The 19,062-nt window shown below is 36.5% G+C and overlaps 1 protein-coding gene across 1 annotated transcript in view; it reads right to left on the bottom strand.

Annotated features, from left to right (window-relative positions):
* Positions 1 to 2,108: 2,108 nt before the first annotated feature.
* LOC136043567 (uncharacterized) overlaps positions 2,109 to 19,062 on the bottom strand; it is a 187,309-nt gene continuing 170,355 nt past the window's right edge. The window contains exon 5 of the mRNA XM_065728493.1: positions 2,109 to 2,718. Coding sequence (XP_065584565.1) covers positions 2,491 to 2,718 — 228 coding nt within the window. The 3' untranslated portion in view covers positions 2,109 to 2,490. The remainder of the gene's footprint in view (positions 2,719 to 19,062) is intronic.

Genomic DNA, 19,062 nt, shown 5'->3' with positions numbered 1-19,062 from the left:
AGAATTCCGAATAAGAAAATTTAAGTATCACAAGCGGGCATCAGGATTTTAGAAATGCCTAGGTGGGCCACAGCCCAAAATCAGTTGGGAACCATGGCTTTGGCTCTTTATTACTTAATACAAAACACTAAACTAACATGACATTAAAAAAATAATCAAACAACAACACAAAATCTAAAACTTTGAGATTCTCTTCTCTTTGGGGAGTACTGAAGGCGGAGCTTCGAAGCTTCACAAAGGCTCCCCCATAGAATCGTGTGTGTTTGGACTCTACACGATAAAGTGGTTTATTTTATGTAAAATATGTTTATAAAAGATTCTATCATCAAAAATTCTAGGCATTCAGTCATGACATAAGTTATTTAGAGTTAGTATTAGAATTTCACAAGGTCAGACTATACAAAAAAAAAAAAAAAAAAAAAAAAATTGCAGTCAAGTAAGCATATCTAATTCTTTAACCTATCTTTTGAGGCTATGTATGCCCTTCAGAGAGTGGTAAGTTCAAAGTTTTGAACGATATCTCCTACAAAATGTTACATACCTAGAATCTAGGAGAGAAAACAATTCTTTGAAGTACTTTTTGGAGGCTGGTTGAATTCGGTTAAAATACTTCAACAGACACTATACATTTCAGTTTATTTCAAAGGACTAAGACAGCAAAATTGGAATCTGTATTTTTGAACTGGCTAAGAAAAACTTTAAAAAATGATTTATGTTTCTAAAAGTTGGGAAGGATCAAGAATTCAAAATGTTTATTAAAACTATCTCCATAAAAAGTTATGCAAGTTCTTGCTGACAAAGAGGAGGCAAAATTAAAGAAGAAGGAACGTGGATAGAAAATAAGACAAAAATCAGCTAAAAACATGCGGCACAAAACAGCTTAAGCATGTGTAGCTCTTCTTTGAAGGTATGGTTAGAGCCGTTCGAGTCGTTAGCACGCTATGCTTGAAATTCTCAGGACAGGGGTTCGAGTCCTGGTGTAGCTAGTTATTTGGTTTGGAATCCGAAGTCGGTTCTATAAGCTCACACAGAGCCGACCCAGCTCTATATGGGTACCTGGATAAATCTAGGTGGGGGGGGGGGGGTATGATTTTCTACCAACCTCGCATTCCACTCCCGGCCAAAGGCAGAGACTCAGGAGATCGGTACTTGCGCAACGTCGACCATTGTTCAGCATGCAAAAAGGTTTTTCTTTTCTTCTTTTTTATGGTTATCTTCGGGAATCACTAGATCGTTTAATTTTAAATCTTTAGAGGTAAACATCATATTCCAACTTTACTAATTATTGTGCTTATCTATTTTCACGTTTCTAAATGGTAACGCTGACGAAAAAGTAAACTTCCTTAAAAGTTACATTTTTGAAACAAGCAAAAGAAGAATCTTGTAAAATCGCATTTTTCAGGCATTATTAGACAAAAGATGGGTAGAGGGGGTAAAAATGTTTTACTTTATTGACCTTGGAACTTCAAAGCTAAGAACTTCTGTCAGGAACATTCCGAAGCAATGTTTAGACAAAACAAATAATCCAGATTTACAATATTTGAAACATTCTGAATTTTTTTTAATAAATTACTCAAAAATTCCCCAATACCACATCAGAGGGATTGGGAACACAAACATTCATGCTACTATTTTCCTCTTAACAACTAATAAACAGTTAACTTCAAAAGATCATTATCCAATTCTTTTTTGTCAAGATAGTTAGCAATGTACAGACCAAGAAAAACACTCTTAGATTTACAGCATAAACAATAATATATGTAACAAAGAAAGTCGATAAAAAAGAAAGTCGAAAAAGTCGATAAAAAAGAAGTCGATAAAGAAAGTCGATAAAAATGAGAAATATTTAATACTAGTATGAAAATCATCAGTAAGTACAGCATGAAACATTCCAGTTTAGCATTGCTAAGTAGGTTTGCTTTACTGATAAATTTGTAGTTGACTCCTTTGTTTACATTATATTAATAAGCTTTACCACGAATTTACCCATTTGATTAATTTATAATGAGGGTAATTTCTTTGTCTATTCACTAATAAAGTTTAAGACCCACCTTACGCAATTACTTTTAGCATATCAAAATCTTACCAAGCTCAAAATGACAACCTCCCCCCCCCCATGGAAAATGAACACTCAGCATAGTTCTGTAAAAGCATTTTAAATATAAGTTTCAGGATTTTCCTTTCGGTTACTATATACGTATATGTTTTCTAAAGCTATAATTTAAACAGGTTAAGATGATTAGTTGCGTTTTACAGATGAAGGATAATAGCCTTGGTGTCAGTTTACGCAAATGTAGGGAGGTTGTCTGTAATTGACATCGCTGGATAATAGGTTGTTGGAAACGACACAGGGATAAGCAGAAAGCAGGAACTCTTTGAATGGGGTGAAAGGTCATGTGAGTAGGGGTTACCGAGCAATCCAACCATCACGGGAGGAGTAAAAACTAAGACGTAACGAGGCGATAATGAGCGTTCACAGTTGCTTTGGCCTCAGGTGGCTTGATGCTCCGATGGGTTGTTATTAGTGGTAGCAACAAATGATTTAAATACTTGTTGTAGCAGATGTCTCCGTCCGGGATTAGCTGGAACGTTTGGTCTCATCATTCTCTGCTGCTGTTGCTGTTGTAAATTTGACTGCATCCCCCCAACTGCAATGCCTGTTGGCCTCTGTTGCATACCAGGTTGGTTTTGAATTTGAACTACTGTGAACTGTTGCTCCTAGAGGAGATTTCCATAAGAGAAAGCAAGAAAGGAGAACGTAATAAAAGAAATAACAGTTCCTTTGTTCTTCTTATCATTTGTTTTGATATTTGTCCCTTAAGTCGTTTCTTGAATCAGTTGCATTCTTCTTTTGAACAAAACAACTAATTTAAATAAAACTACTAATGAATCCCACGAACATTTTTTTTTTTATTATTAATTGATCTTGATGGCTTTTCAGTTGATTTTAATTAATTTAAGAAAAATCTACCTAATAAAGGTCATACTAGTCAAACAAAATGAAAAAAGAAAGGAATAAAAAGTAAGGCTCAAGAATAGCGTGTATAGTTTTGAACGAAATGAATATTTCTTGTGCAAGTAGAATGCACAAATTAAAAGTAATAAAAAGATCATACTAAATATATTTTAAGGTAGGGTTAAACAGGACTGTCAGAAAAAGGAAATGTACAAAAACAAAGTGAAAAAAGTTCTATTTCAAATAAGCTAGGACAATTCAATAGACTGCATATGACTTTCTTTTGTAATGTCGAGAATTGCAGTCAACCTTCGTAAAATCAACACCCTCATCTTAAACAATACTTCTTTTTTCAATGAAAGAAAAAACACGGTTATTACATTAATATTATTATTGGAAGTTAAGTAATTTGGTTTGACATACAAGTATACTATTACGACGACATAGCTTTGGAAATTCTCGGGGTTGGGCGAAGGGGTGAATCGCTCTGGCCACAGCTTGTGGTTTCACAATTATATATTTTGGATTCATCCGTTAATTTTTTCAATCAAGTAATTGCATGAACAATCCGTCAAATCTCTTTCACTGCAACAATTTTGTATTGTCAATTTGTCTTTTCTTTCTCTTTTTCTCGCCTAAAGTGGTTACGAGGATAAGACATCATTTTATACAAGGGGAGGTAGGTACCTCTTAACCTGGGTAGTCCTCAAATCTGACAATTTTTACGTTTTTTTATAGTTTTCCTCTTTTCATGTAATTTCTATGTACCTTTTACTTTCTTTAGCCCCCTCCCAGAGGTAAGTTCTTGCTTATAAAGGTTAAATTTGTTAAAAGTGACGTTAGGTTGTTTTCTATTTATCATACGTTTCATATGTATTGAAAGAGTTTTTGGTGCAAACAACTGGTCGTAATAGAATCCCCCCCCCCAAAAAAAAAACTTATTTGTCTGTTTTTCTTTATTGGAGATTTCCATCTTTGGTCATATTAAATCTAATCAAATCTCTTGGTTCTTTTTAGATATAGCGTTTTTGCTCCCAGTTACTGATCACAATCTCCAGATCTGTATTATCGAGAAAAAACTCTATGCAAAACAAATTATTGTCAAAGATTGTCTAAAAACCTAAAATTTGATTAAAGTCTTTCTTTATTGAAGATTTCCTGCTCAATTTCTATTAAACATAAACTGACATTTTCTTTTCTTTATAGATAAATGTTTTCAACTTCCAGCAATGGATTTCAATCATCATAACCTATGGAAGTTGAAAAAAAAAGTATTGCAAAATACTTGGTCGTCAAGAGCATCTAAAAGCCAAAGGCATAATTTTCAGGATTTTTTAGCAAAAATGCACAAGAATAAAGCCAAAATGGAATATGTTTCATCAATCTGTACTTCAAGTTCTTAACATTTGGTTTAAACTAATTCATTCAGAAAACCATGTTGGCGATTAGAGTAAGTCAAAAATAACAGTTAAGACCACCCAAGGCCTAATTAAGGGCAGTGGTTAGGGGGTTTACCCCCCCCCCCCCCGCAAATATATACATATATATATATATATATATATATATATATATATATATATATATATATATATATATATATATATATATATATATATATATATATATTATATGTATTTACTGTTTTTATTGTTTGGTAAATGACGACTTATACTTATTGACGACATGACTGCCTGTCCTTGGATTATTCTTTATGGTTCATTGCGTATGGCTATGCTGTTTGACCTATGTGATTGTATGGATGAGTAGGGTTAAGGCCTCATTCAAGTGCTGGTCTATATTAATCCCTAATTTAGGAAAACAGTCTTCCTTTTCACCTTCTGTCTCTTTTTTTTTTTTTTTTTTTTTGTGTGTGCTTTCGTGCTGTTGCATCGGTCATTTCTATTTTCGTGATATAAATATATTTGCCCTTTTAGTTCTTGATTTATTTTTTTATCCATTTTTTAATTTTTGTACCCCCCCCCCTCCTGAAGTAAAATCCTGGATATGGTTCTGAGACCACCCCAGAGAGAAAAATATCTTTGGATGAACACAAATAGAATTGTTCCGGATTTCCAAACCCTTCCAACACAACCTTTAGGCGAGTCACACTTAATATATAATAAAGAAAACTTATTTGAAATTATACTATGGTTAGAAATTTCATCAAGAGTAAGGAAGAATTTGTAAGAACCTTATCTTTGATCTTCACAAGAGAAGAATGTCTTGGACCAGATGCAAACAAATTCCATATTAAAGACGAACCCGCCGGCCACAGAAATCAAAATTTGGGTTTAATTTTAAAGCACATATCTTACAATTGAAACAAAAATACATGACAAGTGGGTAAAATGTTTAAATAAGTCAATAAAATAAAATAGAACATTTATACAACACTATTATATAAAAATCAGAATATTTCAACTTCGCATCTGGAAGCCTTTATCGATGAAAAAAAAACAACCAACTAACCTTACTAAGACATATCAAAAAAACAACAAAACTCACTAACTCTGCACAAAAAAAGGAAGGAAACAGGAAACATTTAAACAAAATTCATCATGGATTGTGTTTTCGTTTTTTTTTGGGGGGGGGATTGTGTAAGTATGTTTTCTTTGTTTTTTTCATTTTCTAAATAAGGCAGTTAGGGTTTTCTTTTTCGTTGATGAAGCCAAAATATTCCAATTGTTACACATTATTTTTGTATAAAAAACTGTTTATTCTATTTTCCCTGACTTTCTTAAACTTTTCCTGAAAAATTTACTTTACAAAAAAACAATATATTTACTTAAAATATTACTTAGAATAGTCCTTAAGTATTATACTTGCTTAACTTCATTTTAAATTTAATTTACTTTAATTTACTATTTATTTTAAAATATATTGTTTACACCTTGCTTAAATTCAAAACCATAGCATTTGATTTGAACGATGTTCAATTAGTTTAATCAAATAATCTCAAATAAAGAGTATGACTTTTATTTGAGTTGTTTATCTCTATTGCAAACATAAACTAAAATACTGTTTATTACGATCGTGATTACACATATAATTTTATCTTTAAGATTATCCTGCATTTACGTCAAAAACTACAAACTGGAAACGAAAGTTTTCTAATCTTTTCTCAAGGAAAACACTTGATTTGGAACGATAATACTAATTGAACAAAGGAAAGTTGGAAAAGGACCTGTTGTTTATTGGAAAACGAAGTGTTAATATGATAATATGATAATAACAAATAGGATAATATTAGTATTATAAATATGATAAATCTGATAGTATGATATTATAATACTATGACACTATGATACTATGATACTATTAATATGACTAAATATAAAAAACAATATTTTTCCTTTTGATTTTCGATCGTTTTTTTTTTAATAATACCAGGAAATCTGGCTACACCTCCACAGAAAAATCCCTACTCCTTATGCATTTATTCTCTTGGCATTTCAATTCTGGTGAGAATTTACTCTGGACAAGAACCCTTAACATCTCCATGTGTAAAATTGAGTCGGCGAATAGAAAGCAGTACATAAAAAGAATTTCGTATAGGAATTCTGGCAGATTCCCCCAGCGTAAAATCTCCCCTGAAAAATTCACCGTTTCGAAACTTCCCTCACCACAGAAAATTCAACCAGCTGAAAACTCACCCACCACTACCCAAAAAAATGTATGAATACTTCCCCATAACGAATACTATACGACAAATACTGTTTGCCTATAAAATTGGCCTATACGGCAGCAAGTTTTTCCACTCAAAGACCTTTCCCCATGGGGCGTGGAGGATCATGATATTTCCAAAGATATAGTTATTCGGCCTTTCAGTTATGCTGAACAAAGTGGCTATCTCAAAATTTTGATCTGACGATTTTGAGAAAAAGGATCTCGGGAGGGATTTGCCCTCCAATCTTTTTGGTCACTTAAAAAGCGCACTAGAACTTTAAATTTCTGTTGGAATGAGGCCCTCCCACTATTCTAGGACACTTGGGTCGACATGATCACCCCTGAAAAAAAAACACGCATGCGTCATCTTTTTCTTTGCAAAAAAAACAAAATTCCATATTTTTGAAGATAGGAGCTTGAAACCTCTAGAGTTCTCTGATACGCTGGAACTGATAGTATGACTTTCATTAAGATTCTATGACTCTTATGGGGTGTTTTCCCCTTTTTTAAAAGATCAGGCGAATTTTCTCAGGCTCGTAGTCTTTGATGAGTAAGATTTAAATTTAAGAAACTAATATATTTGAAATCAAAATAATAAGCCGGTTCTTTTGATATATCTATTTGTGTCAAAATTCGAGTATCGGTTACTATTGAACCGGGTCACTCCTTATTTAAAGTTCGTTGCCAGGTTTTTTTCAACTACAAGTTAAGAGCACCATTGAAACTCAAACAAAGAGAAATTATTCCGTATATGAATTCTTAAAAAATTGGGACAAAAAGTCAAAATTTTGCTGAAGTGTCACGTATCGAGGATTGGAAAACCATCCTTATATATGAAATAATTTCTGTTCGATTTAAGTTTTAATGTCGCTCCTTACTTTTAGTTTAAAAAAAAGCTTGTTTCTTTTTAATTTAATTTCTGATCGTTCTTCATAAAATGCTAAAAACCCGGCTCCCCTCCATTGAAATTGTTTCCCTTAACGGAAAATTCCTCTAAGTAAAGAACCACCTGCGTAAAACGCCCCTCCTTCCCTCAGATAATTCCATCCTCGCTAACAATTCTCCCAAGAAAATTTTTGGCAGATGATTCCGCCTGATGAATTCTCCTTAGCATTCTTTCATTTAAAAAAAAAAAACACTTTCTGATCGTTTTTGCCGTTCTAATTAAACGGCCCTTGTGTTTCAGGAGCTATTCTTAATAAAAGGGATAAACAGTATCAAACTTTAGCGCAAAAAGAGCAAGTTATTGAGGAGTGGGAGACCCCTTCATATACCAAACTATTTCTGTTCGTTTTGGGCTTTAACGTTTCTCCTTACTTTCAGTCAAAGAAAACAAGTTTTCTTATTTGATTTCCGATTGTTTTTAAATAATATCGGTAAATCTGACTGATTCCATAAAAAATCCTCCATAAAAAATCCCCCCCCATTTCACAGAAACCAATCCGGGGAAATTTATCCTACGTAAAACACAACCCTCCGTAAAATTCTCTTCAAAAAGCTCCATCCTCACTGAAAGTCCCCCCCCTCGAAAATTTTCCTAGGGACAATTCAGCCTGAATTTTTTATTTTTTTTTAAAGGCACAACAAGTATCTTGTTGTGCTTTTTTTGTGAATAAAGCTCCAAAGTCCTGTATATCTCTAACCAAGTCTAATGGTTATGGAAACTCAAATCCTTAGAATCATATCCGGTACTTGCATATTAAATCGACCCCACCCAAAAAGTGAAGTTTGGTTAATCATTCATGTTTCATAATATGCGGAATAATGTAGTTAATATATTTTGCATGCAGTCTTGCTATACTTCACCTCTCCCCTCCCCCTAATGTGCTAATATATATCCCAAATTATATATTTCCTACGATTGGTGAAGGGAGAGGTATCTCAAATCCATCGGATGTACTTAAGGAAAAGAGGGTGTAGGATAGATCCTACGATCTATGATCACTTAGGATTGCGGTAGGGTCCTACGATCAGTTTTGACTCTTACAATGGTAGCTGGAACTTTCAATTTCCAAGCAAATGAGCTACCTCTGAACTTATACGAGCACCCCTTACTTAAAAACCTTATATACCCCCGGGGTATATAATGAAGTTTGTAAAGAGATGAGACAATACCTCATCGATATACTCGTTCTCAGTGAAATAAGGTGGACTGGAAATGGATTAGAGATGTTCGGTGATGGATATGTCATGGCATTTAGTGGTCACCCTTCCGTCCACTTCTGATGTCGCCACTTGCACACAAAGCAATGACAAACTGGAACCCAATTAACGAACGTATAATGACAGCCCGCTTCGTATCAAATCACACAAAAATGACCATCATCGCAAGCTACGCTCCAACCAACGAAGCTGATGAAGAGGAGAAAGATGCTTTCTATAACATGCTACACTCGGTCACCAAAGACGTTCTCAGGCATGATGTACTCTGCGTGGTTGGCGATCTAAATGCTAAGGCTGGTGCAGACCGCCAGTACTACCCTGAAGTTCTGGGCCCACATGGCATGGGAAAGATAAATGAGAATGGCACACTCCTAATCGATTATGCACTAAGCAACGATTTGATAATAGGTGGTAGTATGTTCGACCATAAAACGATTCACAAGTACACATGGGTGTCCCCCGACGGCCGAACGAAGAATCAAATCGACCATTTCCTAATGTCAAGACGTTGGAGAAGTAGCCTATGTAACGTGAGGGGTTTTCGAGGAGCGGATGTTAATTCAGATCACATCCTGATGATAGCCGAAGTAAGAATCAAACTGAAAGCTCAGAAGCGGAAAACTAACACTGCAACACATAAACAATTTGACACCGATAAGCTGAAAGATCCTGACATCCGCAAAAACTTCTGTATATCTCTACATAACGGATTTGAAGCGTTAAATCAGCTCGACGAAACCAATGACTTTGATGTTGAGAATACATGGACCTCAGTCAAGAGTGTGTACCATGACATTGCGAAGGCCAACCTTGGCTTCAAGAAAAGAAAGAAAGAAGAATGGATATCGGATGACACCTGGAAATACATCATTAAACGCAAGGAGACCCAAACGCTTATCCTGAATACGTCGAGCCCAGAGCAAAAAGCCCAATTACAGCTCCACTACAAAGAAGATTATAAAGCGGTGAAAAGAAGTGCCAGGAAAGACAAAAGAATTGCCATTGAGAGAAAAGCAGCGCTTGCAGAAGAGACTCAAAACTGTTTTATCGACTAACAAACGAGATAGTTGGAAAGAAAACAGATCGTATATCCCTTGTAAAAGATGAAAAAGAAGACGTTATTTCGGATCCACAGAAAGCCAACGAGAGATGGGCCTCACATTTCGAGAAAGTCTTAAATAGGCCCAGACCTGATGATCCAGAAACAGTACCGGATACGCCATTTTTACAAATTGACGTAAGTGCTGACCCACCCAGTACGGAAGAAGTGACGACAGCTGTGAAAAAGCTGAAAAATGGACGTGCACCTGGAGTCGATGGGATCACGGCAGAGATGCTGAAAGCGTCCCTTCGAGCCTGCATATTCGTATGGACTGCTCTTCTAGTGGCCATCTGGAATAACGAAAAAGTCCCAAAAGATTGGACCAGAGGTATACTGGTCAAACTCTTCAAGAAAGGCGATGCACAAATTTGTGACAATTGGAGGGGCATCAATTTGACGTCTGTGCCTTGTAAAATACTAGCCTCAGTAATACTACAACGCCTAAGAGCAGTCCTAGACTCACATCTCAGGGAAGAGCAACATGGGTTGCAACCTGGTAAGTTGGAACCCATTAGGCTCTGATCTTAACGGTTGGAGCCGCGTTAGGCTCTGATATTATTTTCATTCTTAGAGTGATGGTGGAAGAGTCCAGAGAATGGAACAAAAAGCTGTACCTGCTCTTCATTGATTTTGAAAAGGTGTTTGATTCTGTTGACCGAGACACTTTATGGAAGATTTTGAAATATTACAGAGTACCTGATAAACTAGTCAAAATGATAATCGCACTATATGAGGATAGTGAATGCTGTGTACGCACAGAAAATAGGGACACGCGTTTTTTCAAGATAATGTCTGGCGTCAAACAAAGGTGTGTCCTATCCCCGTTTCTCTTTGTCATTGTAATGGACTATATTCTACGGCAGTCTTCAGGCATTGGAGTGAAGAATAGCAGCAGACAGATCTCCGATCTAGACTTCGCAGTTGATGTTTTTCTTCTTGAAGAAGCGAAACTGCGACTGCAGCTGCTACACAACGCCATAGACGAAAAGGCCGACAAAATGGGACTTGCAGTAATGTCAATAAAACAAAGAGTATGGCCACATCTGACTCCCCACTCATATTAAAATGCAAAAATAAAACTATTGAGCAGGTCAAGGAATTCAAATATCTCGGGAGTTGGATCGAATACGATGATGAAATAGCCAACGAAATCAAGAGGAAAATTGGATAAGCGACATCGGCTTTTAGCAAGTTGAAACCAGTCTGGCGCAGCAGTAAATACTCTATGCGCTTGAAGCTCCACCTCCTGAATAGCAATGTGATGTCCATCCTCCTCTTTGCTAGTGAATGCTGGAAACTAAACACCCAGCTAGAGAAACGTGTCCTAGCTTTTGAAAACATGTGCCTTAGGAGAATCCTGAACATACCATGGCAGGAAAAGGTCACCAACATAGAAGCTCGCCGGCGAACCGGTCAGCCATTAGTTACTGACCTTCTGAAACGTAGCAGATGGACATACCTGGGCCACGTCCTCCGTATGCCAGAGGATCGACTCCCGAATACAGTATATGATTGGCGTCCCGAGGGGAGGCGAAAAAGAGGTCGACCAAGACACACCTTACGACGACAGTACGACCGAGACCTGAGAAATGCGGAGTTGTCTCTTCAACCACAGTGGGAGGACGTCACAGCTGCAGCTCAGCTCCGAGATGTCTGGCGAGGTTTCGTAGACGCCCTATGAGCCACCCCTGGCTCTGGAGGATCTAAGGTCTAAGGTAAGGACTGGGCTCTGGGGTGTCGTGTCGACCCTGAAGTTACTGTTATCTGATCTTTGAACTATTTTCAGTAAAATGGCCATCTCAAAATTTTTATAGGATGGAGTTGGAGAAAAAAGGGTGTGGGCCGGAGGGCTAGTTGACCTCCGTTCTCTTTTTATTCTTAAAAAGCGAATTAGAAGTTTCAATTTCCAATCAAATGAGTATCTTCTGAAGTTTATACCCGGAGCCCTTATAAATAAACCATATATGCCCCCAGGCCATAACTTACAACGCCTGCCCCTTGGCCCTGGGGGTTTTGTCCACCCGTTGTTTTTGCTATCTAATCCTTGAACTAAAATAAAATTTTTGTTGGATGTATTTGGGGAAAAGAGGCTTTTTGTCCTCCAATCACTTTTGACTCCTAAAAAGGGCACTATAACTTCTGATTCCCAACCAAATGAGACCTCTCCGAAGTTTATATGACCATTCCTTTCATATGAAGTGCCCCTTGGAAAAACTAGAGCCTTATGGCCATGGGGTTGGTGGCGGCAGACTAGTTGCCATCGGGTCATTTTTGACTCCAATTTATACCAAATTGACTCCAAAACTAGAACTTCCAGTTTATAATCATTGACCCATGGGTTGACTCATGAATATTTTGTTGTTCGATCTTAAATCTGATTTGAACAAAATGGCTATCTCAAAATTTTGATCAAATGCATTTGGTGAAAAGGGACCTTGGGATGGGGAAGGGGGGTTGGGGGCTAGTTGCTCTCTGACCACTTTTGACTCTTAAAAAGGGCACTAGAAATTCTTATGTACTATCGAATGAGCCCCCTTCGAAGTTTATGCTACCATCCCTTCCATAAAAACCTTATATGCCCCAAATCATAATTTACAACACTCGCCCCCCGTTTCTGATGGACTGTGTTATCCCAGGAGTCTTTGTTATACGATCTTTGGTCCATTTTGAACAAAATGGCTGCATAAGAAATTCGATCGGGTGGATTTCGAGAAAAGGGTTGGAAGGGAGGGGAGCTAGTTGCTATAGGTTCACTTTTGACCCCTAAAAAGGGAATTAGAACAAAAAGTAACTAGAACTTTTAATTTCCGATCAAATAAGCCACCTCTGAAGTTTATACAACCTCCTCTTACATAAGAAACTTATATGCCCCCTGGGGCATAACTTAAAACACTTGCCTCCGGGTCTTGGGGGGTGTGTTGACCCCTTGAGTTTTTATTATCTGATTTTTGAATTAAAAAAATGGCTATCTCAAATTTTTTATCGGATGGATCTGGCGAAAAAGGGCATGTGGGATGAGTTTTGTTACTCTCCGGTCTCTTTTGACTCCTTTCTATAAGAACAATATGTGCCCCCAGGACATGGTTTACAATGCCTGTTACCGGCCTTGGGGGGTTGAGTCGACCGTGAAGTTTTCGTTATGTGACCTTTGAACTGTTTTTAACAAAATGGTTATCTCTAGGGTTTTATCGGATGTATTTGGGGGAAAACGACATTGGGGGGTTGTTGCCCTCTGGTTTCTTTTGATTCTTAATAGTGGTCTAGGACTTTCAATTTCCAAATCAAACGAGCCCTGTCTGAAGTTTATGCGATCAATCCTTTTATAAGAACCACGTATGTCCCCAGGACATAACTTACAACGCCAGCCCCTTGGGGGTTATGTCGACCCAAGAGTTTTCGTTATATGATCTTTGAACAGTATTTAACAAAATGGCTATATCAAAACTTTTATCGGATGTATTTGGAGAAAATGAGTGTAGGGTGGGGGCTAGTTGTCCTGTGATCTCTTTTGATTTCCAACCAAATGAGTCCTCTCTGAAGTTTATACACGTATACCTTCTATAAGAACCATATATGCCTCAGGGCATAGCTTACAATGCCTACCCCGGGACTTTGGGGGATGGAGTTGACCTCGAAATTATCTGCTATATAATTTTTGAACTATCTTTAAAAAAATGGCTATCTCAAATTTTTATCGGAGATATTTGGTACAAAAAGGGCACGGAGGCAGGGGCTACCTGCCCTCCGATTACTTTTGACTCTTAAAAAGGACGCTAGAACTTTCAATTTCCAATCAAATGAGCCCCCTCTGAAGTTTATACGACGAATCCTTCCATATGAAGTGCCTCTGGGAAAAAAAAAATAAATAACTAAACATTGGAGCCGCATGGTCTTTACTATAGGCAACGTTATAGCGTTGTCTCTGAAGGATCTTGATTAAGGAAAGGTCCTGATTTGGCGCAAGAACGAGATAGGCGCAAGTTTTGATTAGGCTTTGATGATTCACGTAATGTTAGTTAGTTTGTTATGTTAGTTAGACGTTAGTTAGTAAAATAAGACGTGTTACTTTTGTCGCTGTAGTTTCGTATAGATATAGTATTAATGCCTTTAAGGAACTTTCCGGGTGTAGCAAATAAGGATATGATCTTTATTAAAATTGTCCTACTTAGTCAAATGCCTATTGAGAAGTCACACTAAAAGAAATGTGGTAATTCAGATGCTTTTCAATTATCCGTCTAAACTCTTCATACCATAAATTGCACTGTTTTTTAGAACATCTTCTATAACCATATTACGATTACGGGCTATGAATGTATTAAATAAAAAAAACTAGTTTTTTAACTGAAAGTAAGGAGCGACATTAGAATTTAAAACGAACATAAATTACTCCGTATGCGAAATGGGTTGTCCCCTCCGCAATCCCTCGCTCTTTACGCTAAAGCTTTTAATTGTTTTAAAAAGTAGAATTGTGGCAAAGAGTCAAACTTTAGCGTAAAGAGCGAGGGATTGCGGAGGGGACAACCCATTTCACATACGGAGTAATTTATGTTCGTTTTAAGTTTTAATGTCGCTCCTTACTTTCAGTTAAAAAAACTAGTTCTTTTATTTAATTTCTGGAGATTTTTGAATTAATGCATGTTTGATTTTGGCTCTCCGCACATAAATTATTAAAATTAAATTTGTATATTAATTCTTATTTTGGCTAAATGGCTTTCTCTTAGTTTTGATCAGACGATTTTGAGAAATAGGAGGCGCGAAAGGAGGCCTAGTTGCCCTCCAGTTTTTCGGTTACTTAAAAAGGCTACTAGAGCTTTAAATTCTTAACGAACGTTTTTATTAGTAAAAATATACGTAACTTAAGAATTAACTTACGTAACAAACTTTTAAATTCTTATATTTTTAAAATATATACGAGGGGGTTTGTACCCTCGTTAATACCTCACTCTTTACACTAAATCGTAAGTTTTGTCCCAATTCTTTAAGAATGACCACTGAATCAGAAAGGCCGTAGAATAATTAGTTGAAATTACTAAAAATACTTTAGCATAAAGAGCGAGGTAATTATCTCTTCCTAAATACCTCGCTGTTTCTGCTAAAGTATTTTTAAAACCCCTCATATGCGTAATAATCTCGTTATTTTTTAATACTAGTTTTAGTAATGCAAGTTTTAATGCTACTCCTTACTTTCAATTGAAAAAAACGTTTTCATGTTTATTTTTTCATTGTTTTTTATAGTAATGCTAGAAAATCCTGTGCCCTTTTCATTGAAGTTTTCTTCCCCCATGCAATATTCCTCCAAGGCAATATCCTCCCACGTAGCCGCTCCCCTCAACACCACCCCACAAACCAAAATAATCCCCCTGGAAACGTCTGTACACGTCCCAATAACCATTACTGTATGTAAACACTGGTCAAAGTTTGTAACTTGCAGCCCCTCCCCCAGGGATTGTGGGCGAGTAAGTCATTCCTAAAGACATAGTTAGCAGGGTTTTTGATTATGCAGAACAAAATGGCTATCTCAAAATTTTGATCCGTTGACTTTGGGAAAAATGAGCGTGGGAGGGGGTCTAGGTGCCCTCCAATCTTTTGGTCACTTAAAAAGGGAACTAGAACTTTTCATTTCCGTTAGAATGAGCCCTCTTGCGACATTCTAGGACCACTTGGTCGATACGATGACCCCTGGGAAAAAAAAAACAAAAAACAAATAAACACGCACCCGTGACTTGTCTTCTGACAAAAAATACGAAATACAACATTTTTGTAGATAGGAGCTTTAAAATTTTGCTGTAGGGTTCTCTGATCCACCGAATACGATGTTGTGATTTTCGTTAAGATTCTATGACTTTTAGGGGGTGTTACCACCTATTTTCCAAAATAAGGCAAATTTTCTCAGGCTCATAACTTTTGATGACAAAGACTGAATTTGATGAAACATGTATATTTAGAATCATCATGAAAATCCAATTCTTTTCATGTATCTTTTAGCATCAAAATTCCGTTTTTAAGAGTTTCGTTTACTATTGAGCCGGGTCGCTCCTTACTGCAGTTCGTTACCACGAACTGTTTGATAAAGATGAGGAACTTAAATTAGAAACAATAACATTGGGGATCATTGGGAAAATTTTTCTGGGAACAGGCCCTAACTTTAAAAGTAGCACGTTTTTGGTAGAAACACGGTCTTTAGTACCATGTTTCTCGAATTGTAAAAAAAGAAGTGGGGCTTCAAATTTTGTGGAGAAGAAACAAGGATTAGCAAACACTTTATTAGGTAGAAATGACTTCAGGCTAAATAAATGAATTAATTAACAAAATTTGTTATTCAGATATACCTTACTACCTCTAATTAAAATATTGACTTGTCACAATAATTACTAATGAATTAATTCACTGTTTAATTTATTTTATAGGCCAATAATCAAGGGATGATGGCAGCACAGGGCCAACCCCAACTAATAAGAACAGCTGGAAACGTCCAACAGCAACGGTATATGCAAATGGATCAAGAGAGACAGCAGAACTTGTTGCGGATACAACAGCTGCAAAGGGAATTAAATGAAACGCAACAGAGGGAGCAGCTTTTCAAAGCCCAACAGGCGAGTATTGCTAATCCTCGTTCTGACAAAGCAATCCAAATTAATTCTTGATACAATTTCAAACACATTTCCAGATCGATTAACTTGTGATTCTAATTTCAGCTTTCGCTACCCTGCAAAATTTTCTACAACTCACTGGCGAGTCGTAACCCACTCTTTGGTATGATACAACTTTTTAGCTTTTGAGAGGGTTAGTGGTGAAATTTCTTTTAGTACATCTTAAAATTAGACATGGTTTGGAAAATTTTCCAAATTTTAAGATGTACTAAAAAAATTTTCACCACTAACACACCCAAAAGCTAAAAAGCTAATTGTGTATCATACCAAAGAGTGGGTTACGACTTGCCAGAGAGCTGTAAAAAATTTTGCAGGGTAAGAACCAAAGAAATGACTTCAGGCTAAATTAATGAATTAATTAACAAAATTTGTCATTCAAATATAAATTAATACCTCTAATTAAAATATTGACTTGTCACAATAATTACTAATGCATTAATTCACTCTTTAATTTATTTTATAGGCCAATAATCAAGGGATGATGGCAGCACAGGGCCAACCCCAACTAATAAGAACAGCTGGAAACGTCCAACAGCGACAGCAAATGGATCCAGAGAGACAGCAGAACTTGTTGCGGATACAACAGCTGCAAAGGGAATTAAATGAAATGCAACAGAGGGAGCAGCTTTTCAAAGCCCAACAGGCGAGTATTGCTAAAAATCTTTTTCAAATGTGCTTAAATGAATCGGTCGTTGGAAATACAGTAGTATTTAATTAAACTAAATTTTATAGTAATATTCGGTAAAATATACTTAAATTAAAAGAACCAAAGAAGAAACCAGAATTCTTGAACATTTTCTAATTTTGGTCTAACTGCGATTTAAAACTGGTGTATCCCTCTTAGAGTACAGCTTCTCACTCTAATGCAGAATCAGGGTCAAAAGAAACGAAAACTTGACGGAACAACTTCAGGAGGTCCTCTACAAAGTAGATTATATGACTACGTTTTTACTCACACAGTGCAGTCTGTGGCTTAAGAACAAACTAAAACTACGTTCTTCGGTCCCGAGTAAGAAATTTACACAGTTACATTGAAAACCAGTTGTCAATGAAAGGAATTTGAAAGAATCAAAACAAAGTATATGAACAACGTTTTAGAAAATGTAACCTTGGAATGAAATTTGAAAGGTCAGCAAAGGTAGGTCAAATCTTAAAAAAAGCAAAAGATGCATGAGGGCAGTTTTGGGTTTTGCCCGGCAAAGCCGTAAAGTTAAGACATTGATTTTTGCACGCGTGGGCAGCTTTGGCAAAAATTTCTAGGCATTGAAAACAAATCTAAATCAGCAGTGGAGAGACGAATTGGGTTGCACCAGTTTAGCCTAAAATATGGAATAAATTTTCACCAACATTCCAACTATTTCGTAAACAGACCAAGACTTAATCAGAAGACAGGCGTGATAATAGAACTTTAAGCTTTTCACTTACAAAGAGACCGAAGGCCAGCCGAACTTGCCCTCCCATTAATTTGGAAAAAGATAGTATACAGCCCATGCCTCTTGACTATCCAAAACTCAACGAGAATTTTTTTATGCAGAACTAGCATTCATAATAAATCTCAAATAATGTTTAAATTTTATCTTCCCTTTTTGGGGGGAGAGAGATTATTTTTCTAAAACTTTAAAAATAAATCATTCTCGTTACTAAAGTTCAACAAATGTGAAATTCCAGTGTATCTCATCTTAAGATTACATAAATATAGAAATCACGGGGTTGCTTCTTATTTACTACCTGAAAATGTTTACATTTTATCAGTTCAAGTGACGAAGTAATTTGTCACACTGACCTTTTGGCGTCTTCCTTCTTGACAGTCACATCACAAAAGGTCGCAGGTGGGTGTCTCCTTTCTCGACGGTCATATCAAAAAAGGTTACAGATGGGCCTCTCCCTTCTTAGGAGTTATATCGCTTTGGGATGTGACTGATGGAGTTAGAAGGTTGCTGAATTATTTTTGCCATTGGCGTACGACTCTCTCATCTATCATCAACATTGACTTAAAGCGCCCTCAGAGGCTTCTGAGGGCTTAAAGAGTCCTCAGAAGGGAAGTGAAACAAGGAATTGTCATTAAAAGGGTTGCTGTTGGTAGCCTCAGATAAGAAGAGAAGAGCATTCTAAGTTCTTCTTTCATCTCTTCCGACGGGACGATGCAATTATTTGCGGCTATTATATTCTCTTCTGGCTGGTAGTGTAAATATTTTTTATTGAATATCTTTTCCTAGGATTTGTTATACTAGAATGGAAATTGAGGTGAAAAAGGGAACTTCCGTCAAGTTTTCTACATTTCTCGCATCAGAGCCTTCGTGGCGGTTACACATCGTACCCAACCTACGACAACCATGAGAAGAGAATTCGACAGTCTGACGTCAATACTAGAACACTAGAAACTAAGATTTTTAGCAAACCATACTTTTTTACAGTTTATTTACCTAAAACGTTTGAATGAATATTTTGGGCATTTTAAGACAATTTTCCAAAGAAAAATCCTTTTCATCAATAGCTATTGTCAAATTTTGGTTCCTTTGCAAATT

The sequence above is a fragment of the Artemia franciscana genome, chromosome 2, assembly GCF_032884065.1.
Source record: "Artemia franciscana chromosome 2, ASM3288406v1, whole genome shotgun sequence".
In the NCBI taxonomy this organism is placed as follows: domain Eukaryota; kingdom Metazoa; phylum Arthropoda; class Branchiopoda; order Anostraca; family Artemiidae; genus Artemia; species Artemia franciscana.
Note: the sequence above shows the minus strand (reverse complement) of the source record. Positions and strands in the feature narration are given on the sequence as shown.